The sequence below is a fragment of the Mya arenaria genome, chromosome 5, assembly GCF_026914265.1.
Source record: "Mya arenaria isolate MELC-2E11 chromosome 5, ASM2691426v1".
NCBI lineage: Eukaryota > Metazoa > Mollusca > Bivalvia > Myida > Myidae > Mya > Mya arenaria.
In genome coordinates this window covers 63,696,439-63,724,025 of record NC_069126.1, presented here as the reverse complement: position 1 = coordinate 63,724,025, position 27,587 = coordinate 63,696,439, and the positions used below count along the sequence as shown (strand labels likewise).

Genomic DNA, 27,587 nt, shown 5'->3' with positions numbered 1-27,587 from the left:
TTCGTGAACGTATGTGAACTTTTATAGACATGTTGAAAGCATTGTCAAATAAATTTCTCTTGAGCACCCCCCCCCCCTCCGCTTTGGTACGCGGTATATACAGTAGCCCTTTACGGAGTACTTAAGACTCAGGGAATCAAGAGGATGGTATGCGGTTCGCAGAAACTTGAAATTTGAAAATTGGCATATTCGGTACGCAGAGAGAAAAAATTGTCGTTTATACGCAGGACCCAAATAGAAAAAGAAGTCGTATTCGGTACGCAAAGGGTACGGGGGTTTCACCCGTACTGTGCTGTACAATGCGAAGGTTGTCGAGGTTTTATGCCGCTGTGGTTGGGAGTGGCGGTTCCCGCCCAGTATTTACTATCATTAAGACAAAGTGTAAGTGCTGGCTTTAGGGAGGTTTGTTATTATCCTTTGGTTCATCACGCAAATATATCGGGATGTAAATTCTAGCAACGTCTCTATTTTTCGAGTGATTGTTTAACCGGATCTGTCATTTAAAACCTCCCCTGTTGCATTTCGTGGCCGATATTCGGTTTCAACACAAATCATGGTTGAACAGATCATTTGAATATTCAACACTGTGTAACGACCTTAAATCTGCATATAGTGCATTTACATGTGTGCTTTACGTCATTTTAGGAAAACGCATGTCATTTGTGCACACAATGATATACTGCCATTGTAGACCTCTGTAGTGGGCCAGCCGATTCTGTGGAAGGAGTGGGGGCGGGGGAGGGGGGTGGGGTCAACCTACTTGTCTACCTAAATGGCCGTCAACGAGTGTTTTGGCGATTATTTTTTACTATGCGGCAGCGTCGAGACAGGAATACGTAATAAATGTCAAGATAATAATAAAAAAACGTATCATTGATCGCTCATTATTATAGCTAGGGGTCAACCCCACCCCACCCCCAATTTCGTGTAACTGCATGGCCCTCAGAGAACCCCATAACATATTAAACCATCCTGATTTCTACCGCTTCTCGGTGTTTTGTAAAAAAAAAAAATATCATATGGTCTCCTTAACCCCGGTTAAACCGAACTTTCCCCGGTTAAACCAAATTTTGAACTGCAAATAATAACAAATAAAATTAAAATGCTTGAACCCCCAATCAAAAATCAATTTTTAATTTTAGAACATGTGTACTGAAGCGTTCTAGTTCAAACGTTAATTAAACCTTTTCCAATATCGGGTTGGTTATATCTTGAATAAACTCGATGGCCGTTCGCAATCAAGAGCGCGCTTAGCAACCAATCAAACGCGTCTAAACAATGTGTATGTACATGTCATCAAACATGGCGGATGACGTTTAGTTGCAAAATTCCGGAGCATATTTTTTCAGTCTTATAGCCGACGTTGTTCCTTAAACGCGGCGGATTTATTTCAACATTGTGCCAAAAACATTAACATTTTAAAATGTCGGAAGAAAACGTGAAAGTGGCTGTGCGAGTGCGACCTTTCATATCCTTTTTGAAAAGTAATGGATTTTGTGGGCACCGGCTTCCTAATTGTCAATTAGCGGATACGGTTAATCGAACATGGTACACTTCGATTTTTTCAGAGCTTTATCATAAATACATTATACATTTTTTTCTACAATACTTGCTATGTAAAAGGCATATCATATGCGCATTGTTGCATTTGTAGCTGAGTTATTTAGGTGGTATTTGAAGAGGCCGGGGACACGGGTCTGTGCATGTTTAATGAGTTGTTTGCATTTAAGGTGTCTTCAGTGATAAGTTTTGATATGAAGCCCATTAAATGAGCTCTTCTAAGTATATTGTGGTATGAATGTTTAAAATATCAGTATATACATGCTTATGAGATAAGCTTATATGTTTTCCTACATGTACATTTATGTTTGGTAGCTGCAGGTACATTTATACAAATTGTTTTACACATGTAATTATAGCTAGAAAGAAAGAGAAAGTCCATATTGTAGTAATGCAGTATTTGGGGCTATTACTAAAACTTAGGCAGTAGTACCATATCATGTTCATATGACGTTTTTAACTTTTTTAACTAGTTTTCTTTTTAATGTTTAATGTTCTGTTTGTATTTTTTTGTTCATAATACATTTTTAAAATAAGTCATACAATAAGTTTTCAAAAGGGGTTTTATAGCCAATTATTATATAATAAGTTTTCAAAAGGGGTTTTATAGCCAATTATTGACTGCCGTACATCTGCTGTAAATGAAATGTGTTAAACAGACTTTAAGTTCAATATAATATTGGCAATTTTCTATTTGTTCATGTATATAATTGTTAATACATACTTATGCATATTTGTATTAAAGGAAAACATACAGTTTTCAGCAGAATGATAGTACTTTATAGCTATGTTTAAAGTGTAATGGTATGGTGGATTCTTTGTATGCCTACAAAACAGGTGTTCCATTAAGAATTTGAAACTGAAAGTATGAACTTCCTGACATTCAATTTTGGAAGTTTATCACTGAAATGTTGAAGTTTAAGTCTCCAGAATACAAAATCTTTTTCAACTATTTTTCAACAAGTATATTAAAAATTAAATAATTTGCAACTTTAACTTGCCAAATTCATAGACTTACTTATTATAAAAATTTGTTTTACTTAAAACATTTAAACTGATTGAAATTGTGACCACAAAAGTGATATTGACAAAAGGTTTTGATATTATGAACTTCTAAGCTTTCAGCCTTGGAAGTTTTCTTCAAAATTATGGAAGTTTTTGTACTTCCAACGGTTCAATTTTGGAAGTTTTAACCTATTTCTAGGGAGTAATGTACTTCCAAACTTCCTTTAACGGAAGCCCTGTACAAAATGTATAATCTTTGAAGCAAAATAATACTTATGTTATTTATTAACTTATATATATATTACCTTAATTAATGATGAGAGTGTATACTCTGGCTGAAGTGTGTAAAAACTGATTATCTTGAAATGCATATTTCATTTGTTTAGATTTAACCTTTAATGTCATTGATATTAAAAGCCTTAAAAAATTAAATGGCTCAAAGTAATGTATAATCTCCTGATAATCCGCGCTTACAAGCACGGATTAATAATTGTACTTAAATTCAATTGTTTTCTACCATTTTAAAACTAAGTATACTAATATGTCTTTCTTTTATTCTATAGATTGTGCTTATATGTTCTATTACATAGAATTTATTAAATATTTCTTTATCAAATCTTTCTGGATGCATTTGATATTAAACACACACTGCATGTAGGTTTTTGACTCTTTAAAAGCTTGTGTTACTTGTTCACCTTTGTGACAAAAGCCCTGATAGCTCAGTGGTAGAGCGTTGGGTTCAGGTGCAGAAGGTCAGGGGCATAAACCCCTGCTGCTTCAAACCCAAAGATGTAAAAATATGGTACCAGTAGCTCTGTTGCCTTGTGCTCAGCATTTAAAGGGAAGTTGCGTTCTCAGTACTAGTTCAACTGAGGAAAGTTGCATTCCCTGTATCAGTGCTTTACACAGAGCACTTTAAAGAACCAAGAGTTTTCTTCGTAAGAGCTAGGGTAGCACATCTGGATCTCTTGCACCTCATTCTGTTTCTTCTAGCGTTCTTCAGTCACACATGCTGTCTTAGACTTGGTCAGTCACACATGCTGTCTTAGACTTGGTCAGTCACACATGCTGTATTAGACGTGGTCAGTCAGCCATGCTGTCTAAGGCCAAACTGTGCAATTTTAGTCATACAGTTGACTGGTATTGTGCAACCATGTTAATACCATTCCACATATAAAAGTCTATTCCTTAACGGTTAACACAATGGTCGTGAAAAGGAGCGCAATGCCCAGAGTATTATTGAGATGAATGGCAACACAACGATCATTACCGACCCGTCCAGCAATGAACCGAGGAAATTCACGTTTGACTACAGTTACTGGTCACATGACGGATGTAAGGATGATGGAACGGGATACTTCGGGCCTGACACATCACACGCAAACGGCAAAAAATTTGCCGATCAGGTTGGTGAATATTGATATTGAAAGAGATTGTTTGTAATACATGTATATAAATAATGTTTGTTTCAAAGTTTTTATGTATTAAAATTATTTTGTTTGTGATGAAATTCATTTAAAGGTTTTAAAGTAAGGTAGGCAATTCTCCCAGTGTTTACATAAGAGTGATGACTGGCAGAAAATGAGAATGTAGGATAAACATCCCATGGACAAAACCTACCATGTCATTTTTGACATGGTGGACAAAACATCCCACATCATTTTGACAGTGTGAACAAAACATCACATGGACAAAACCTTCCATGTCATTTTTGACAAAACATCCAATGGACAAAACCTACCACATCACTTTGACATGGTGGACATAATCTCCCACATCACTTTGACATGGTGGGCAAAACATCCCATGGACAAAACCTCCCACATCACTTTGACAGAGTGGGCAAAACATTCCATGGACAAAACATCCCACATCATTTTGACAGTGTGGACAAAACCTCCCACATCATTTTGACAGTGTGATCAAAACATCCCCTGGACAAAACCTCCAACATCATTTTGACAGTGTTGACAAAACATCCCAAATCATTTTGACAGTGTGGATAAAACATCCAATGGACAAAACCTCCCACATCATTTGATAGTGTGGACAAAACATCCCATGGACAAAACTTCCCACATCATTTTGACAGTGTGGACAAAACATCCCACATCATTTTGACAGTGTGGACAAAACATCCCCTGGACAAAACCTCCCACATCATTTTGACAGTGTGGACAAAACATCACACGGACAAACCCCCTACATCATTTCGACAGTGTGGACAAAACATCCCATAGACAAAACCTCCCATGTCATTTTTGACAGTGTGGACAAAACATCCCATGGACAAAACCTCCCATGTCATTTTCGACAGTGTGGACAAAACAGCCCATGGACAAAACCTACCATGTCATTTTGACTTGGTGGACAAAACCATCGCTATCACTTTGACATGGTGGACAAAACATCCAAGATGATTTTGTCATGGTGTACAAAACATCCCAGATCATTTATTGAAAAGAAGTCATCATGGGAACTGTAGTTTGATGGGCTTATTATAGATGTTTTAGTGTATACAGCTTGTTACAAGCTGCATTCTACTATATCTGAATTGATAGTCTTTTTAGCGCTTTTGGTGCATAACTATATTTGCCAAAAGGCATATAGCTGCATATCATGATGATATTTTAAAGCATATTCAGTACTTATATACATCAACTTTTGTTGTTTTTTTTCCAGAAAAGGGTATACAATGAAATGGGCGCTGGTGTCCTTGCAAATGCTTGGGAAGGATACAACTCAACACTGTTTGCGTACGGTCAGACAGGGTCCGGAAAGAGTTGGTCCATGGTCGGATATGGCATCAACAAGGGTAAGGATTGTGTGTTTCTGGCTACTAAATGTTTCACTACCTAGTATGCATCTATTCTCCCCAGAATATGATGAAAATGATGGCCTGCACACTATAGATCGTATTATTGATCTTGGAATAAAAAATACGGTATCATTTTCTCCTAGTATTAAGATTTTTATAATTTTCATATTTTTCAATTGCATTATCTATCCTAGCAAATTATCTACAGTAAAATTCAGTAGCTATTGTATGGATGAGAAAAGGTACATGTAGCTGTATTGTCAAAGGCTTGGTGTCGTCGTCATCATTGTTGTTGTTGGAAGCATATTTAAAAATTATCACCCTTGCAAAAACTCTGTTATATTTTACCATGGAACTAACTGGTACTTATCTTTTGTATGACATAACGAATGTGTTAAATAAGGCCCATCACTCTGGCTAAAATCATGGGCAAGATATGCACTTTGACTGACAAGCGTTTTCTCATCTTTTGACTTGATGAAACCGTGTCACATAGGTACAGAATGTTTTTAATAAACCCTTGGTGTAACGTGTGATTAATTAATTTCTAGAATGTAGTATTATTTGCCTGCATTAAATTCACCGTCTTTCTTACCAAGCCGCACAGGGCATGGATGATATATAAGGATGTAAAAATTCAGTAGGTGTGCAAAAGTGTATGAAATTGTAGGCCCTCTCCCCAAAGCAATCTACCGGGTAGTCTATATTTTTCTCATTCACCAGACAAAAAAATCAGAATAAAAAAGGGCATTTCTGGAATGAAAGGTGACAGGGTTTCTTGAAAAAAGCATTGGTGGAGCGCCCACAAAAAGAGCGTGAGTAGTTCTGTGTGAAAAACAGAAAATTTCTTTGACATTACGTATTATTGGTCCATTTTCAGGTATCGTACCCACATACTGTGAAAACCTCTACAAACAGATGGATGAAAAAACTGCAGCTGGAGCGAAAGAACAGTTTGAGGTAGGCTTATCTTTTCCATGACGTAGTTGAAATGCAAAACTCAGTCATGCTCAGTAAGACCTCCCAAATAGTGTTTGTGTCAACTGTTTGATTTCACTGCTTAAAAAAAAGTTGGTAGGCAGGCTTTTTTGTGTGGTGATATTTGTTTAATTTTATGCAAAAATCCTCAATATTTTGTTTGGGTCAATGTTAACCGCTCTATAAAAACTGTACATTCATGCATCCAAATGAATCACCTTGGCCATTTTCCATCATAAACAACCTCGGCTGAATATGGACGGTTTACAATGTCAGAATTCTTTACATTTAGCTACGCTGCAAGTAGATCGCATAGTAATTTCAATTTAGTTAACCCTAAGGACTTTACTCTTAGGAATCTTAATTATTTAAGCAAAAGTAACACTTCACCGGGAATCAACTTGAACTTAGTAATACAAATTTCATGTTAAAACACTACAATTAAATAAAAGTAATATATATTACTGATTATACATACTACTTCTATTAATGTACCGGCATACATTTGAGGTTGTTTTTGATGGAAAATGTCCGAGAAGTAATGATTGTCATGTATCTTGCCAATACCTGAAACTTAAGATGTTTAATGAATACCAGCTCAGCCACCTGTGAATGAATATCCTTAACGTGTTGGTTTTAGCACATCTATCAAAACCTTGCCACTCAAATAACAACAACAGTTAGGTTGTCTTAAATGATAATTCATTTGTAAAGTTGATTGAAACCTCTTTTCAACTATCTAACTAATTTAACTGTTTACTTAGCGACTAATTTCTGCTACGTCTTGCCTGTAGGTGATGTTCAGCATGTTGGAAATCTACAATGAGAATGTACGTGATCTGCTCGACTCCAACGCCAGCAAGACCGCTCTCAAGGTGCGACAGCATCCAAAAATGGGATTTTATGGTCAGTAACAATGTTAAAAACTATGATTTAATGTTTTAACATTCAGAATTTGATTTAGTTTAATCATCATCTATTTATCGAACTTCAAGGTGAGAATGATGATAATGATGCTCTTTTTTGATTACCTCGAAACTGTACATATCTTCTGCTGACTATTCTTATTTCTTATTTAATCATCGAATATTAATTTTGTCAGATTTCATTTGCACCAGAAGCATACACCTGATCATAGTTAAATATCCTACTGATGAGTTTGAGATATCTCGGCCCATATTTTTTTACATCTTAAAATCTTGATTCTGCACTTCGAAATTCAAAATGGATTTCTTTGTAAAAAATATTTATCCATGGATAAAAGTAAATCATGCTATCTTTTTTCACTTGATTATGGTCAAAATGAAGTACTGGTACACTGGGAGTAGGATTTGTTATTGGTCACAGATTTCAGATATGAGTCTTGAGTATCATGTTCTGACTGACTGAAGTAGGCCTGGATCCTATACCATTATGGCCATCTGTAGCCTTCAACCAAGTTCAAATAACTCAAACAGCCAGTAACACTATTTTATTCTGAATTCAGCTGATGGATTGAAGCAGGTCCCTGTGGGAACATACACTGAAATCGAACAGAGAATCGAAGAAGGGACAAGAAACAGAACTGTCGCCTCCACGAAAATGAATGCAACAAGCAGGTACAGGCTTGTAATTATATAATGGTCGTCTTTTTCAAAACCGTTGGGGGGATTTTATTCCACAACCCAGCTAACATACTGAGGCTGCATCAAAACATACAAAATTTAATCTAAATCTTGGTATGATAAAAAGAGAAATACTAAACAGCCTGAATAATATATATGGTATAAAGCTTTTCAAGATTATATGCTAGAAAAGTTCATATCATATATAAGGAGATTTTGTATGCCCTTTTAAAATTTATTGGGGGATTTTGGCTGCCCTTGTAAAAATTGGTGGGGGGGGGGGAATTTATCAGTCAGATTTTGTCCATCTCTCTGTTTTGGTGGCCACTCCTTTATATGTACGTTATTACTAAAAGCCATATGCCAGGATGTTGTCCAGGATGCACTCTTTGTTTAAGATTGAGAATGCTACTGCAGATTGATAATTTTTTAAGTCTTGAGTAATACACAAAATTTTTAAGTGTTATGTTTTAAATACAGTCCAATATCTGCAATCAGGGAGAAAAAAAATCATGAATACCTCAGAGATTAAATATCTTCTGCTGAGCTAAAACTTTGCTGATACATCCGGCCTGATGTAACATGAATTCTTTTAAAAAAAGAGTCTAACTTCAAAGTGAGTGAATTTTCTTTGCTAGAAATGGCATTTTTTCCTGTCTGAAGTTTGCCATGTAAAGTGAAATTAATTAGTAGTGTATAACCTAAACAGAAAAAAATGTTGTTATTTTGTAAAACATAAAGCTTGGCTTTTACTGAAAAATATTTCAAGATATTCAAATGAAATTTGATACCCTTGTTGTCAGAGACAATAAATTATGCACAATAGTCATATATAGCAAGACAAATAACTTTGACTTAAATTTATTGAGTTGTGCCCCTTTTTATGCTTAAAAAAAACCCAACAGACAAACTTTGATGTTCGCTCTATGGCTCTCTTGTTTAGATCTGAATATTCTAGATATGATGAAAGGAAATAAAAGAACTCATACAAATGGAAACATCCCAGTTAGACTTGAGGAGTGAATTATAAATTCTAATAGATAAAACCACTGTGGAATTGAAATCATGGCTGAATAGAGCTGCTTTTGCCTGAATTCATTCTTACATAAGTCATTATTTTGTATAATATCATATGGAATGCATTTGTAAAGAACTTGTCAACTGAGATTGTTAAAAATTTATTATTAGCATAATAGTCAGACAAAGAAAAATATCGCTATCTTGAGATTATTCCTGTCATGTTGATGATAAAAAAACTCAGCAGATTAAAAAAGGTCGAACTACTAAATTGTTTTGAACGTCATTAATTTGGAATTCAATGAGCTACACCTAAAATGCTATAGAATAATGCAATTTGTATATAGAGAAATACCGCAAATGACAATTTATTGACATTGTAAAGATCGTTAAAATACAAAATTATTGTTATCTTTGTTTTAGGCATTAAGTATGGTCAGCCTTCTGTTAATATCGGAATAATCAGATTTTATATGAAATCATTATTGTTTGTGTTAACATTGATTAATTCTTAAGATTTTATCTCTCTTCTATTAATAGAGAAGTCAGCTTATTATCTAGTATGTTCTGTTGACACAAACATAAGATACTAAGGAGATTTTACTGAAAAATAATTGTGTTTATTTTTGCCAAGAAATGAACAAGAATGCTTTAAGAAATAGACAGAAAAGATGATATAGAATGTGATTAAAAAAAAAAAAAAAAAAAAAAATACACCAATTTACCATACCAACACATGCGTTTTTTTTTGTTTTTTTTGTAAACAGAAATTGGAAATATCACTTTGGGATAAAAGTAAATATTTTAGTATCGGGAATGTGGCGGAACCAAATTTGTCAGAAAAAAACACCGCATTGTATAATCATAGTTGGCCTAAGTCATTCATACTAATGAAAACACATTGAACTCACACTTCAATGACTTGCAGATTTTATAATAAAACTTTTATATTTTTAATAATGGTCTTTTTTATGTTATTTATAACACATCTTGTGTAAATATACAGATGGTATTTTCAAAAGTTATTCCGTGACCAAATCTGAACTTTCCTGTTGACAGCTTAGATTATTTAAACATCGATATATTCATTGTCCGTGTAACGAAAATGCTGTTAAATCTTTTCACTCAGGCGATTGCTCAATTGCGCTTATTGAAATCCAGTTAAGGTCTCATAATCGGATATCGCTTGTGCTGGTGAACTGCCAATGGTGAACATGACGTGTTACATTCAAAAACCTAATACGTCAGCCTTTGAATCAGCTTATTGTTTGCATTGAAATTGTTTAAATACAAGTACTTTATTGAAAGTTCACGCAATATAGTCTGATCTAGTATGGGTTATGTTACACAAGATAGTTCGGTTTGCCAGAGATTATGAATGTGAATGTGGTAACTTAGAAGCAACATAAATATTATGTTGATATGAATATTTTGTTTTAGCTACAACTATAAACACATATCAAGTGCATTAAACTCAAATCAAAATGCCTTGTTCAAATATTTTGTATATAGATATAAAATATATAAGTCATTTGAACTGGACCTTTTCCAAAATATTTTGAAATGTTCAAAGCTTATGCATGTATTATAATGGCTTAAACCGTAATTAGCCTTATTTTAATGCAGTTGGTAGAATATGGTTATCTACTTTACATGTTATATTAAAAGTTATATTAAAATAAGTTTAGTATGTATATTTGTCCTTAAGTTAAGATCACATAGGTAACGTTAATTCAATATTCCTGTTTTAAACCCATATTGATTGGCCAGTCATGCTACATTCATACTGAAAGCAATCAATTAAATGAATGTCTATTTACAGAGCCTTTGGCAGTAAATTATAATTGAGTGCTTGAAACATGAATCAAGTGCATGACACTTGGATTGTATGTCTTATATAATTTCAAGATGTTTATGATTAGTGAATGCAATTATAGGTATCATAAAATTGTTCTTTAGGCCCCAAACCATACCCCCTTAAAGTTGGATGGTCCTGCTAAGTGTGTATGGTTTTAATGTGGTTGGGGGGTGATATCCTCCTCTAACAAATATATGGCTAATTTTAGTTTGAAATGTTGCATTCTGATGTATTTTTTTCATATACTTTCTCTTATATTGACATAAAAATGCTTACTTAGCCAAACAAATTGTGTGTGTGTGGGGGGGGGGGAGGGGGGTAGTGGGGTGAGGCTGTGCAGCATGGGTTTTTAGTAGGCAGGTGATGCTTTAGAATAAGGCTACTTTTAACACCATGTTTATATTCTCTTTTACAGTCGTGCCCACACAATCGTGTGTATCAAGTTTGTCCAGAAGTCGGTCAACGATGCTGGGGAAGAAATGGCAAAAACTGCTGAGGCCAACCTGGTCGATCTTGCTGGCAGGTTAGCAGTTTTTGTAGCTAAATTTACTACTCTTTGTATTACAGTAATAGTATACCTCGAAGCAAAGCAGTTGAGGGCATAGATCTTTTAAAATGCATTACTACATAGGACACTGCTGATGTAGGTGGTTTACATATTGATTATTTCAAACCATGGTATTCAATCTATCTCTGAATACTCTATCGGTTTATAATAATTTATTTTTTTGCTAGAATGTAAAGACAGCTGAAAGCTGATATGTGATATGCTCTCAATACTGTTTCCTGGGCAGAAACTAGTTCTGTGTCCTTTTTGAAAGGATTTGAGAAAGTACCCCTGGTGGGGCTCGAACCCACAACCTCTTGGGTGAGAGGCGGAGACCTATACCACTAGAACACTCTCACCCTTGTGGGACTCAAACCCATAACCTCTTGGGTGAGAGGCAGACACTTATAATACCACTAGACCACTCTCACCCACATTTATCACTCTATTGATTTGTGTGAAGAAAATGTATACGACAATGTTCTTGGAAAAAAGGAAAAAAAGAGAAAACATGACTATTTATTTCCTACCACATTGTAGAAAATCTAGCAAATTTGAACCCCAACATTAATGCAGAATTGATTTCTTCTTCATGTTTAATAATGTCGTATTCTGCATCACAGTTTTTTTTCACAACTCCGGTCATGCTTATTAATTTCTGCTAAATTAGTATGGATTACTTCTGGTTGAACTGGTATTCTGGGATAATAATAATTTCTGTACAGACATTAAACCCAGCCTTGTGTGTTTGATGTTTAAACCATTTTGTAGAGGTTTTCGGTATTATTCTAGATGATTTCAAATAGCATCTAATTAAGTACATGATATTTTTCAATTAATAACTTCCTTCCTTTTCAAATTTCCTTCTGAACTTTTCTTTAAAATGATATCCAATTAAAGATGATTATAGCTTGCAATCAAAATGGAGAGTTCAGAATGTCCATATTAACACACAAGGGGCCAGTTGATCAGAACTTCGTTAGAGTAAACAAATTGAAGTATCATGACCACATTAATTTTGTGATCTGCATTACCTTGTAATTATTTTGTGGAACAGCTGTTTCAGCGTTGTTTGTTGAAGTTGAGCACATCATAAATTATTTCACCTCTTAAAGTTAACAATGATGCCTTAAACCAAAGTTAACAATGATGCCTTAAACCAAAGTTAACAATGATGCCTTAAACCAAAGTTAACAATGATGCCTTAAACCAAAGTTACCAATGATGCCTTAAACCAAAGTTAACAATGATGCCTTTAACAGCTTTGTTAACTTTAACAAAATTCTGAGCAGTCAGGCCTTGTGATTGCAATGTTTGTATTAAAGTATTGACAGAATAAGAAGTAGAAACACCGCTACCTGGCATTATTCAAATCTAGCGTTATATCTGGGTCGCAGTCTGCATGAAATAAGAGTACACTTGGACTCAATATGACAGTGAAAAAAGTTTACCACATCTATGCAATTTGTATAGTAAAAATTATGTTACATAGTTTTTTCTCTAGCTGTGATACGACCCACATTCTGCTTATATCAATATTGTTAATTCCATATAATAATACCTCATATCACGTGTACACATTGAGGGTACTAATAAACTTAACTGAACTAATTCTTAAAACACGTACAGTGAGCGTGCTGAGAGCACAGGAGCGACTGGAGCTCGTCTCAAGGAAGGAGCAGCTATCAACCAGTCGTTGTCTAGTTTGGGTAACTGTATCGCGGCTTTGGCAGATCGATCCAGCGGCAAAGATGTACGCGTCCCATACCGTGACTCAGTCCTCACCAAGCTGTTGAAAAATGCTCTTGGTGGCAACAGCAAAACGATCATGGTAGGTGTTGCAATGTTTAATTTTCTTAACAATAAATGTTTGCATGTTGTTGTTCAGTACGGTGAAAAATAGTAAAGTAATCTTTATTTTAAGTCTTCATTCAAAGCAAAATATTGCCTTCAGATGTAGCATTTATGATGCAATTTATCATGTGGCATACACGCGCTGTTGTTTAAGAGTTTGTAAAAGTCTGTCTGCACCCATTCGGTGCATTATGTAATGCACTCTTTGCAAAAAAGTGCATTTATCCAGACAAGAAATGAATTGCTTGTCTGGACTGCTAGAGAGTTTATGGATATTTTCCCCTGGAGAAAGCCTGTTTATAGAAAGCATTTATGAGCTATTTTCAAGGCATCTAGTAAAATATGATTTTAGATTTGCTGAAAAAATATTATGGCATATCAAATCAACATTCTGCAAACAATTGTGCAAACCTTAACCTGCAGTGCCAACAATGACTAGAAAAACATATCCCTTTCAATCCATGACCATTCTTACTGTTTAAAATTTTATTGAGATTTACCCGTAACATTTTTTTTATACATTTTAGTTAATATTTGAATCATGTTGATAATTTTAATAAAAATATAACTGGTTCTTTCAGATTGCTGCTCTCAGTCCTGCTGACATCAACTATGACGAGACCCTGTCCACCCTCAGATATGGTAATATCAGTTTTCATTGCTTTAAGGTATCAGATGTACACATAAATCTAATATTTTATCAAGCCATTGGTATTAAAGTGACTATACACCAGATTGGCACCAAAAAAATTTATTTTCTATAACGAATCTCCGGACAATTATTTAATAAAATGCTTTACTCTTTTATATCATAATTGTAAAAAAAAATACCAAAATGTAAACCAAAAATGAGTCAAAGACCCGGTTTTGAACCGGTGTCGCCAAAATTGCAGTTCAGTGTTGTATCCACTGTGCTACGAAGGCTATATACCTAACTTGGTAATATCACGTGATAACATCGACTAGCCAATCACGCATAAGGAATGAATTCTAGTAGGTAGACATACCTAGTAATCTTTTTTAATGGAAAAATACGTTAGTAAGTTTCAATGCATTGTACACATAGATACCAAGTTTATGTCAGTTTTCGACAATTTTCTCTATTTCATCATACGGAGTACAGCCCCTTTAATGTTAAATTTTGATGCATTGTGATCCCATAAAATTTAAGTGTCAGTTGAAAGGGTAGTTTTTGCTGATTACTATAAAATATAAAACATATCATTATTGCATTATTCAGTGATACAATAAAACAAGCTTGTTGTGGGTTGGACACCTTAAAAGCCAAATCTTATATCAATAATTCAAACAAGGGATTGTAAGACCTTAATCTGTATTAAATATCCTTCATGGTATTATTGTAAAACCTATTCGCTGTCAGCCCTTGAATTGCTTGCTTTAACACTATTAATAAGCGTTCTAAAACCTAATTTCCTGGTAATTCAGCTGACAGAGCTAAGCAGATTAAGACGACAGCCAAGGTGAATGAGGACCCGACGGCTGCCCTGATCAGAGAACTGCAGGAGGAAAATGAGAAACTCAAGGCTATGTTGTCCTCTGGGAAGGTGGACATGTCACTGATGGATTCTGGAGAAGACTCCGCTGATATGACTGATGAAGGTGAGTGTGGCTGGGCTTATAAGTAAATACAAATAGCAATCTACCAGACTGAAGGCCATGTTGATACAGGTGGACATGTCATTGATGATGTCATAAGAAGACTCTGGTGATATGACTAATGAGTGATAAATGTTAAATGAGACTGGACCTATTTGTGATATGTAGATATGTATTTGTTAGGCTGGGCTTATCATAAAGATTCAGACGTGGCTTATAAGTTTGATTATAAAGAAATGTTGAACATTGATAAGGCAATGTTGGTCTCTGGACAGATTGATAGAATTGATTTTGATAAAGGAACTATCAACATGGCTGAGGAAGGAGAATGTGGCTGATCTTATAAGTATTTTTTTCTGAGCTTATTCATTTATTTATGTTGCTATCACCTATGAGTATAATGGGCTTAAACAAAGCGAACCAAATTGCTTTGAAAGGATGTCTTATATTTGACCTGACTAAAAAACCTATATCTAATATAATATATACATTATGTTATTCAGAAAGGCAGGGCTTATCAATTGATACTATAAATACTGTTAGAAAAATTATGTTGATGAAATTCTCATTTATTTATGAAAAATAATTTTAGAGCGAAGCCAGTTGAAACAGGAGCTAGAGGAGGAGTACAAGTCCATGTTGGAGAAGAATCAGCAGGAGATTGAGAACAAGGAGAAGGAATGGCAGAGACAGCTAGAGGAGGCCAGGCAACAGGTAGGGAAAATATGGGGTGCTGTAACTTTTAATTGTTCAAAGAGGGGAAAAGTTGGGTTCTATTTCTTTTACTGAATTAAATTTGGAGAAAAGATGGGTTCCATTACTTGGATTTAAGAGGAAAAAAGTTGGGTTCTGTTACCTGTACTGGATTCATGAGGTGAAATGTTGGTTTATGTAAACTTTTAATAGGTTTAGGTGGAGCTGTATGGGTGAAGTGCTGTTGTAGCACAAACATAAGAATGGGCTAGAGTTTGAGAGCAAAGTTAAGAATGGCAAACACCGAGAGGGGGAAGTGTAACCCTCCTGTTTGCTAGGCAGGTTACATGGGCGTTTTTAGAGTAAATTTGGGTGGTGCACTTTCACTTTCACATTCTCCGAGGGTCGAGCAGACAGCAGGCAAGCTGGAACTTTTAAGACTTTTGGGCAGATTCAGGGTTGAATTGTTCTTTGGAACATTGACTATTGGAATAAACAGAAGGTTAAAAACAGTGGTATGGGAAGCTTGGTATTAAGAAGGGTGAGGTGAGCTGATGAGCGATGGTTTTGGGGATGAAAGACTCTTAAAAGGAGGGAAATGGATGAATACTGAGAATGAGTGCAATGATGAGTGTCATATTATATATAAAGAGATGAAGCCATATATATATATATTGGTCAGGTTGACATAAACATTTTAGGGTCAGGGGGTGAAGCAGTAGTTTGGATAAGAATGTAAAATGGCCACAGGTTTAAGATTGAGCAAAATGTTTTATTTTACATATGATATTTATTGATTTTGACATTTATTTTACTGAATGCTGAATAGTATTAAAAAACGTATAAAAACAATGAATATTGCCTATGTACGTTTATACTCAACTTTTATTTTTTATATTTTCATGAAGGGTGGGGTAAGTAACAATATTTTTTTTGTTTATTATGCATTAAACTTTTTGTAACTGATTCTCGAATTAAGTTTTGTTTTGTCATGATTTATATATGTAACCACTAATTCATACTATCATTATAGTCTTTTTAATAAATTTAGGTTTATTATTTTGAATTAACTTTTAAACTGTAATAACTTTTCATAATTGGTAAATAATTTTTTTATCCTTAAACCTCAATATCATTATCTATTAATTACTAATAACATATTTGTATATAATTTTATTACCTAATTATGCTAGCACTATTTCTTTAATGATAAACAAACTTATTTCACTCATTCCTTGCTGATACCCATTATAGAGCAGCTATGCCGGCATCGCAGAAATCAATGAGAAGAAGAAAACATGGCCTCACCTTTACAACCTCAACATGGACCCTCAGATGACAGGGAAGATCATTCACTTCATGGTCCAGGGAGACAACACCATGGATGACGAAACAATCATCGGCAATGGGAAGGCCGAGGGGACTGATCTTACACTCAGGGGTGGAGCGTAAGTACAGATTTTATTATTAATTATTTCATGATATGACTATCAGCGCAGCTTAACCAGTATAACTATATTGTTAGTTAATCTAAAGTGTGTATGAAAAGAAATTTGGCTTAGTTTCATTTTATTTGGCATAATTATATGCACACAAATCGTTTAATAATGTGTTGGTACATAGAAATCTCTAACCATGTCCCAAAGAATTAAAATACTTGCAGTTTTAATTGTGTGCCAGCTAAAGATGGAATCAAATGCTTATATTCATGCGTGGTATCATAAAAACATGAACATGATCTATCTCTCCATATTTGTTCCAGTATTTCTGACCTCCACTGCAAGATCATCCACAAAGATGGCGTGTTCACTCTCGAGACTTTCCCGAATGCCCGTACTCTACGTAACGGCAAACCAGTCACCAACGAGACCAAGACTCTCAAGACAAACGACCGTCTGGTGTTCGGAACATCACAGTTTTACGTGTTCTGTAACCCGAAAGATAAGGCACCTGCCGGCGAAGAGCCGACGTTCGATTTGGCTCAGGCTGAGATTGCACAAAAGTCAGGCGGCTTTGACATGTCAGGCCAAAACAAGAGCAGAGGTATGTGAAGTCTCCTGAAAATAATTTTGCTTATAATGTGAATACGGGATATTGTTTTTCTAACAATTGTTAACACTATATTAAAGTTAATATTCATGGTAGCTTGTGGGACCGCAGTTTTACTGTAGTTAATCTCTTAAGAGATGCTAATGATATTGTTTAAAATACACCAGAATAGGAACTTGATTATGAAAGTATCTTTTTCTCATCCAGATGATGCGATCCTGCAGCAAGATCTTATTGAGATCATGCCAGGCGTGGAAGAGGCGAACTCTATCAGTGAAGCAATGAACAAGAGACGCAAGTTTGCCCTCATAATTGTGTCGCCAGAGGCTCGCGGAGAGCTTGACGGCAGGACAGAGGTGAGAAACACTCCCTTTTCACACTAAGAAATGAAAAGTTTAGCTTGGAGGTTATTCTGTCATACCATGCTTTAGCTTGGAGATTATTCAATTATGGGAGGTTTAAGCTTTGTGGTTATTTTATCATGTGATGTTTTAGTTATGCACTTGTGTGATCAGCCCCTGTTGGAATTTCACTTCAATGATTTAAATCCTAAAACTTTCAAGCAAAGGCCTGAATATGCCTCTCCAGCTTTTGTATTTAATGGAATTTCATAAAGGATTCCAATATTGGTTTCTACGTAAGATAAGGACACAGCAGCGTAATGTAATTTTATGGAAAGATTTAGCGTCGTCAGCAGTATCTGTGACACACTTGTTTCTGATCACCTTTTGAATGACCTGTTAAAGAGTCTTCAAATGTTTTTTGCACATTGGTCATAGTCATTTGATGACCCATATTGAGGCTGTATTCAAAAGATCAAGATCAAAGGTGAAGGTCATGAGGACAGTCACTTGAACAATTATGGGCTCTCTTAACAGTAGACACGTAAAATTCCCTTAATTCAAGTTCAAACTCAAACTTAAGTCACATTGAGCTAAAATGTTTAAGCTATCTTTATTATTTAATAACACTGTTTTTGTTCCTAACATAGGTGATGGTGAAGATGACAGATGTTGACACAAAACATGAGTGGATCTGGACCCGTGCCAAGTTCCTTGACAGGAAGTGTGTCATGTCCGAAATCTTCGACAAGTTTGAAGATGGTGAAGAAGTTCAGCTTACGCAGGTATGGGGTCTTAAAATAAACTTTTTACAATATTTCTCATATCGAAAACCTTGAAGTAGTTGGAATTTTAAGGCAAGCTTATAGCTAATAAAGGTCATCAATAGTATACGGCAGTTGGGTATGAGACATGTAAAGATTTAGAGATATGACATAAGGTCTTAATTTGACTGATAGAAAAACTTTGTATTAAGACTGTGGGGGGGGGGGTGGAATTAATAGATTCCAGTTTCCATAGGATTTATAATTGAAGAACTTACAGCATTTTCTCTTTCTTTTTGCGTTATTGACAATATGAATTGTGTCATAATATTGAATGATGTTTGATGGCTTGTAACCTAGCTTGCACTAATTTACCTTATTCCAGTGCATATAATAGTTTCATTTCTTTTAGATAAGTTTTCGATAGATATTGTCTCATGATAAACAGTTTCCTTTAAACGCTCATTGAAATAAAAAATGATCATTGTATTCCTACATAGGACAAAGATCCCTTCTACGATGACCCAAAGGCGGACTTCCACATTGGCAGCGTCAAAATGTGGCTGCAGTCTGTCTCATACATGGTAACAAATTCTTCCAACTGAATGGCATTCATGAACATCTTTTAGACTAGATTATAATTATATTGACTAACAGTTACACAGAACATTTAAGCAGAAAATGTAACATTTATTTTTTTGCGTCAGCATGCATAAACTTCAACTTTGCGGTAGCTTGAAAACTGTTAAAGATAATGAAACTTGGTATAAATATGTCAAAGACAAAATGCACATGGAGAGCAAGGCCCATAACTCTGGCTTTAGTAATTGTTGAGTTATGTCCCTTGTTCAACTGAAAAACAACAGACTAGCATTGGTGTTGCCTTTGCAGCACTCTTGTTTCAAGTGACTAGTACTAAATGAGTTTGTCAAGTTTCCCTGTTGAAAGTTATTTGATACTGCATATGGTAAAGTCTAATTTTCTGCATTTTTTTTAAATCTTCAGATTGAGAGCCAAGAAACCCTCGATGTCACAGACTTCAAGGGCACACCTGTTGGAAAAATGGCCGTAAGTATTTCAATTTAAATATTTTATCAGACTTATAATATCCAAATCATATTAAAATGATATTGATAAGCATACTTTTGTAAAAGAAATTTTTGCAATTGATGTAAAACGAATAGGTAGTTTTTATGATAATACCGGTACTTCTGTTTTGGAATCATCATTTGAAAATGTCTTGAAACTTTACCATATTTGTGTCTGCATAATTAGATATGAATTACTTGAAGCTTTTTTTAAATCTAGATTACAAATAATTTTCTAGGACTATATGTAATAGTTTTCTGCACCCACAACTTGCATTATTGAAATGATACATGAGGTGTGCAGCTTAAGTGTTTTATTTTAATAACTTGGATACTAGGTGAATAAAGTGTTTGTAAAATGTTGTAAGGGGCAATTCCACTATTTTACAAGAAAAATAATATTTCTCAATATGTAAATGACTTTCAAGTTCTATCTTGTTTAACACTAATGCAACCAAACTGTTCTTATGTTAAGAGATTCATATCCTACCCATTGATAGTAAACAACTCCTTTATTGATATTATCTTCTACTTTATGACCATCCCTTCTTCAGATTGGAGCCCATCCATGTGATGCGAAGGGCAAGGAATACACAGAGAAGGATGATAAGTTTGTGGACGACCCTTCTAAACTTGTCGGCAAGGCCATTGACTTCAAGATCAAGATCGTCAACGCACGAGGGCTGCCCAACAGATTTACTGTGAGTTCATCCATCTTAGGGCCGAAAAAACACTTCTGTGTTTCAAAAAAAACAGTTATGGGCATATAATTGATGTTGGTGTCTTTCATGAAGGCAAAAGACAGTAAACAAGAAACTGATAATTATGCATGGAAAGTCCAACCACTTCAGTGTGTGTTTGGGGCCATATTATCAGGGACCATTCAAGAAATCATTGTTGGATCAAGAAATTTTGATGAACAATAGGCAATTGTAAGCAATCAAATAAAGATTCAATTGCAATTGTTTAAAAAGATCATCACGCTTCAACCAAAAATAATTTTTAGAAAATGATCAAACAATACCGTTCAATAGCCCTTCAATGGCCCTAAATCTAGACAATCAGGTAAAAATAGACTTGTATTGGCATTGAATAGTGGTGCTTGCATTTTCAAACTTTCCTTGTTTATTCCAGGATGTGTACTGCAAGTACAAGGTGTATCTTGAGGAAAATTTCACTCAGTCCAAGGTCATCAAGGACACAATCAACCCTGACTTCAACCATGAGAGAGTTATCTCCCTTCCAGGAACTGAGGAGGTAGGTTAAGACCCACCATTAGTTTAGGGGATTCATAAAGAAATAAAATTCCATGCTGCATTAAAGGACCTGTGATGTAAACACCTTTATTCATATTATCGTATATCTGTGTTGCAAAAAATGTATGATAAGTGGTTGAGACATCAAAAATGTTTCATTTTTGTTCCCACAGGCTGTCGAGTTCTTGAAGACTGGTGCATTCATCGTGCAGGTCTGGGGCAAACAGAAGGACATGAAGCCCAAGGGTGGAAAGGGCGGGCTTCAGAAGAAAATCTCAAGCATGCAGGGGGGGGCCATTCATGCCGAAAATGACAATGTTAAGGTAAGTGCCTCGAGGTTGTTCAGTAAGATTTGGGATAAGGATAATTACTACTTAACCGAAGATCAGGCTGCAGCAGATATTGGACATGTATGGAGGTGCATACCAGATATTGGTTCATGCATGCTGTCAGTGTCATGGTGCGGTATAGGGGCTAGTGAATTAGCTGTGTCACATTAATTAAGATTTGAACTCGTATTCATTTTCTTTTTAATTGTGTTCGGATAAGTTCATAAATACAACAAATTATTATGTAGAGTTTTAAGATCTCAAATAAGGAAATGCATGCTTCCATTAACTTCATACTTCATTCTACAGCATGTATTTTAAATTAAAACTTGATGACCAACTTTGATATTTGTATATTGTTTATAAGGCTATTAAATGTAAACAAACAACACAGAAACACAGGCATTTAAGCTCTTACTTTCTAGTGTCTTCTTTAGAAATTATAATTACATAAAATAGAAGTGAAAATGACTTACATTGTCAGCTATTCACATAATGAATATAAACAATCAGTGTCTGCTTGGTTATCCTAAATATACCATTTAACCTTACTACATTGTTACTGTTGCTTTAAAAATCTCTTGTGGGTTAAATTCATGATTCCATTCCCCTGTTTTCAGAGGTCTGACCCCGAAAAGGTGAAGTACATGATGCAGGTGACTGCCCTCAAGAAGAGACAGGAGAAGATGGAACAAAAACTGGTATGTGGACTCTGGAAAAATCTTCATTATTCTATCTAGCTTGTCTATTTTAAAGTTTTTCAAATGAAAGTTGATACCCATGTTGCCAGAGACAATTATGCTCATGTTCAGCAAGGCCCCTAATTCTGACATTAGTAATTGTCCAGTTATGTCTTTTTTGCGACTGACAAACAGCAGACGCAAGTTGCATGGCGTTTGCTCTGCGGTGCTCTTATTATATAAGATCTTCAACATTGTTGTTTTTGTCCTATTATGATTCTTCAATTTTTAAGTTGATATTAGCAATCACTCATGCTAATAAAAGGTTACTCCATTCACATTTTGAGTAAAAACAGATTTTTTATTAAAATGTAATGTAAACTTGTCTTAAATTAGAGGACACACACAGTATATTCATTATAAATACAAAAGAGTGGTGATAATGAAATGTTCAGGTGAGAGTTTCTAAGTCAGGAGGTAAAGATGTCCATCTCTTATCCAAGAGATCATGGGGTTAATGCCCATCAGGGGAACAATCTTTTGGCCTCTATGGAAGGACACCTGTGGCAGTATTCAATAAAAACCTTAGATTGAACTTAAATTTAAGATTAGAATCCAAGAGTTTTGATTGGTCTGTTCATTAAGTTGACCAAAAGGCTGAGCGGAATAACTGAGGCTTGTCAAAGAATAAGGATAAAATTTATATTGAATACTGGGCCGGTAATGGTTTCTTCCCAAACAACGCTCGACAGAGATTCATATAAACTTCCAGTGTCTTCAAAATCAAGCTTAGATATGTTAGTATAAACCATTAAGTGGATAAATAGTCTAATCATCATCACCTCTCTCTCCACAGGCTCACATGCAGAAAATGATCGATGTCGCTGAAGAGCATAACAAGCGCAAGCTCCGTACTGCGCTGATCAAGGATATCTACATCGCTCCAACCAATGACCAGGCGGAGAAATGCATCAAGCTGATCCCGCTGGAACAAGGTAGGAAGCAGTGGTACGTGTCACCGCTACTTTACCCCACCCACCCATCAAACCTTGGCTGTTGACTGCCACCTTTACTGCTAAACACTTATGTGATTGTGGATCACTAATGTATTTGTATAAATACAAATAAATTAATTATCATAAGTATTCCTTTATTCTCCGGATTATTAATGAGACTTCTGCCTGACCTCATCAACAGGTGTACGACAAACTATTGTAAGATAAGGATTTTCAGTGTCACCAACAAAATTGTAAGTTTTCCTTGCAAAATCAAAAACAATTGCTTTAACTAACTAATAAAGCCATTAGCATTGAAAAGATATTCTAACTACTGAGAAATATCAATTCGTAAATGTAATGATAGGATACGACAGTTTAAAAATTGGTCCTAGTTTAAATATTTGAACACTTACTATATAACTTAAATTACATAAAGGTACATAATTTTGAACATTTGGTACTTTGAGTGGACTGCGACAACTCCTCTTATACTTTAATGATCTATGCCACATCTACAAATGTTTCATGTTCAGGGTTTAGGTGTTGCGACAGCCAAGGTTTCGGTCTGTTTGTTTAAGGTAGACAAACAGGCCAAATAGTTGGGATATACCACTGGAAAGAAATCAGTGTTTCAACAGTAGTAAAATTAATATAAAACTTATATCAACAAGTAATAGTCTTTTAAGTCCTAAAAGCTGCACTCTCACAGATTGTCCGTTTTGACAATTTATTTTTATTTTTAGTCTTGGAATCAGCCAATTTTCACATAAATTTCTGTAAACCAGTGATATAAGACTGCTGGCCAAAGATCAGTTTGCAATTTTCATATTAAAGTTTGAAAATTAATGTTTTTGACGAAAGGCGTTACTAATGCTTTAAAGAAAAATTACCGTAGTTTTTCAACATAATTTTTTTTTTTAACGTAAATATGAATACTTGCGATCTGATCTTTTGCCAGTAGTCTTATATGGTTTCCAGATATGAACACAAAAATTGGCTGATTTGAGACAAAAAATGAAAAAAGTTGTCAAAATGGTCAATCAGGTGAGAGTACAGCTTTAATGTCTGAAACCTTATAAAAACAAAATTTATAAATTATTTTTATTCTGAAACCAAAAACATGTAAAGCAAAGATCATTGGACAGTTCTAATAATGCAGTGGACTTAAAGAGGTATAAATGCTTAATCAAGGAACAGACAAAGTGAATGAATAAAGATGATAAGACATTCAGATAAGGAGAACAAAAGGTTAGGCATTATTTAGATTCATGTTTTATTCTTTCTTTCAGATTCCGATGATGAAGGGGAGACTGGTGGTGGTGGTGGTGGTGGTGGTGGAAAAGTTGTGGGTGTTGTTGTCCCCATGGGAGGGGGTGGGGGAGGTGAAGGGGGTGATAAAGGAGGGAGTGGGGGAAATAAAGGGGGTGACAAAGGTGGGAGTGGGGGAAATAAAGGGGGTGACAAAGGTGGGAGTGGGGGAAATAAAGGGGGTGACAAAGAGGGGAGTGGGGGAGTTATAGGAGGAGAACTGGGGGGTAATGGTGGCAAAGACAGAGAAGGAGAAAAGAATAAAAAGAAACATAAGGGCGAAAAGAGGAAGGGACACAAGAAAGCTCGCGACGGACATGGCAGCTCTTCTTCTTCTTCTTCTTCCTCCAGCAGCTCATCTTCTGATTCCGATTCTGATGGTGGAAAGAAGAAAAAGGCCGCAAAGAAACCAGCAAGAGCCAAGTCTTCTGAGAAAAAATCAAGTGCCTGTGTTCTCCTATAAACATACAGTATTGGATGTCAATCAACCTGAAAATATCTACATGTATTTATCAAATTGGGATTCCTTGTGTTAATAGCCTCTAAGACTTGTTGATTGCTAAAAGGCAAGTGCAAAAAATTTATAGACACACAGCATTTGATATTATCCAAAATGTATATCGAGGAATTAACTTGTTACTTATATCATTGTTATTGATATTACCTGTTATTTAATGAGAAAGAAAGTACAGAAAAACATTGGAAAATGGATATTTTAAGGAACTACTTTATTGTCACCAGTTATCACCCTTTAAACCCCTTTGTTACTTTTAGATCCCCCTCAAGCACCAAACATTATAATATTTTGTACAGGAGGAAAATTCTTGCTTTGTGTCATTTAGATTTTATTCACTCAATAGTATTAACTGATGAGTGAACGTTTTGCCCATGTATTCGTTTATTTATATGCTATGAAATTCTGCAGCGAAAATTAGTTGGAGGATAGCCAATCATTAGGGTTTGATTTTTTGCTGATTAGGCTGCAAGTATGAATGTGTCTGCTATGATATTCTATGAACTGTTTTAATTACCTTATTTATTATTTATAAATCTGTATTTTTTCAGCTGGCATAATTATATATATATATATATATATATATATATATATATACAATGTCAAACATTATATGTCAGTTCAACATTGGTAGAGAAATTTGACACGACACTGGTTGTCATTCAAATCCTCAATTGCCTTAGAAAGGGATTCCATTTCAACAATAATTAATACCACATAGGCGTACAATCCACCAGTTTACTTTGACCACCTCCTACAAACTCCGAAAAGTGAGGCAGAGCGAGGCTGCCATTCCCATCATGTTAATTTAAATCATGAATGATTTTATGTTTCAGTGGAATTCTGTGTATTAATTAAGACTACTAAATGTGAAATTATTTCTTATAAAAGGCTATGAACTATTTGTTAGATATTGTTACGAAGATCACCCATTCCGTCCATTTGTAAATCATCACATTCCGTCCAATTTGTTGATGTATTTTTTAACTATATACATTTTTATTGTTATTTTTGTATTTCATACCAGTACTGTTTCTTCGACCATATCACATATCATTTTCAAGCACAACTGTATTAACTCCTTATGTAAATACAGGTAGTTACGTCAGTTTTGCCTTGATAGACATTTTAAGATCATCCTTATCTTTACCTTCATCAAAAAATATTTTCTTTTAAAATTATTTTCATACCAATGTTTTAATGCTCAATTTTGTATTTTAACAAATATTTATTTCACTAGCTTATTAGCTTATAGATTTTGAAATTCTATGCTTTTTACAATCAGTTTGATTTTTTTTTCAAAATAAATAAACATCTGTCAGCAATACAGTTAGCAATGTAAAATGCAATATTACGGCATAATTGAAAACTGTGCAAAATGAGTTTAGCTTTATATTTGAGAATGATGTTGTTGGGATTAAATGTATAAGCACTGAAAATGCGTAGATAGGTGAGAATGTTAAGATTTGATTGAAATTGTATTGAAATTATGTTGGGTATATTTAGGTGATATACCAGTAAATAAGTGTATTCTTGATTTAATTTAGTAAAATAATTTAGATAATTTATTAACCAGAAAAATTAATGAAAAAAAAAATATTATCGATAAATAGTGTAATCTAGGGGCCTGTTTTCCAAAGAGATAAGTTGTCATGGCAACCATTTTGCGATAACGACATATTTCCATGGAAACCAACCCAGCTCAGGAGCGAAAACTGTGATTAAAAGCTTGGAGTACTAATACTGTGGTATTTAGCTCCCTGTTAAAAGGTATCTGTGATATTTGACGGTGTGTGGGCATTGGTCGTTTATTTTCGTTAGATATGATTTATTATGTTTCATACTAAGAATAGTCTTATTATACTTTAGACATGATTTAAAAAGCACTCATAATTTGGTGTTCATTTGATTTATCATATCGTTTTGATTTGTTTCAATTTTTTTGAAAAAATGTATTAGTTTTCGTGAACTGCACAAGCGATTTCATTATTTCATTCAATAAATTAGTTTTCATTGATTTAGAGTATTGATTGTAATTTTTTAATTGTTCTGTGTTTTTTTTCATAATGATAAAATCATGTGTATATAGAGTGCTTTTGAAGTAATTAGCTTGCAGTGTTTAATTATTAAACCCCACACCGAGTGTTAGTGCTAATGTGTTATTGCCAGAGTTGCGACCCTTTTAACCATAGTTAAAGCTGGTACCGAAATAAGAACAGAGTTTTGATAATTGAACAATCATTTCTGGTTAACGAAATTTACACAAAAGTGTTTATTAACACGTTCTGGTATACATATTCAGTTTTTTATGAGAGTAAGACTTGTAAGTTCTTGTGTTATATAACCATATCAATTGGTTGAAAATATCCAAGTATTGAGAGTTTAAGGGAGATTGTAATGATGTTTCATTTTCTTTATATACAAATAATATATTTATACATATATACAACTTCATCTGGATATTGAAAGAAATGGATAGAAAATAAAGAAGTCTATGGATAAAATGGTGTGACTAATGTTTTAGTCAGGTATTAGTTGTAATTCTATATTACCATCTTAGGTGCGAAATATATTAGCAGTACATGTAATGCAGCGTTGTGTTAACTATTGAGGGACCCTTTTCAAGTAGTTATCTTACTCGTAAACTTTACCCTGCTTAAGACTACTCGGATACACCTTTTACAGGTAGAATCTATCCGATAAAAGTTC

At 34.7% G+C, this 27,587-nt stretch overlaps 1 protein-coding gene across 1 annotated transcript; it reads left to right on the top strand.

The window, feature by feature from the left end:
• The first annotated feature begins 1,261 nt into the window (after window positions 1-1,261).
• LOC128235876 (kinesin-like protein KIF28) lies at window positions 1,262-24,827 on the top strand. Its single transcript, XM_052950663.1, has 24 exons — window positions 1,262-1,469; window positions 3,769-3,971; window positions 5,248-5,380; window positions 6,264-6,343; window positions 7,156-7,267; window positions 7,848-7,959; window positions 11,256-11,363; window positions 13,017-13,218; window positions 13,823-13,883; window positions 14,688-14,861; window positions 15,451-15,572; window positions 16,460-16,465; window positions 16,806-16,999; window positions 17,314-17,594; window positions 17,808-17,956; window positions 18,592-18,726; window positions 19,206-19,289; window positions 19,711-19,773; window positions 20,348-20,494; window positions 20,928-21,050; window positions 21,223-21,372; window positions 21,999-22,079; window positions 22,915-23,053; window positions 24,346-24,827. The coding sequence occupies exons 1-24, from the start codon at window positions 1,424-1,426 to the stop codon at window positions 24,825-24,827; spliced, it is 3,387 nt and encodes a 1,128-aa protein (XP_052806623.1). The 5' UTR covers window positions 1,262-1,423.
• The last annotated feature ends 2,760 nt before the right edge of the window (window positions 24,828-27,587 follow it).

Coding starts and splice junctions, on each gene's coding strand:
- LOC128235876 (XM_052950663.1), top strand. CDS start 1,424: ATGTCGGAAGAAAACGTGAAAGTGGCTGTGCGAGTGCGACCTTTCA. Junction 3,972..5,247: donor GCAAAAAATTTGCCGATCAG/GTTGGTGAATAT, acceptor TTTTTTTTCCAG/AAAAGGGTATACAATGAAAT. Junction 17,000..17,313: donor CTTACACTCAGGGGTGGAGC/GTAAGTACAGAT, acceptor TATTTGTTCCAG/TATTTCTGACCTCCACTGCA.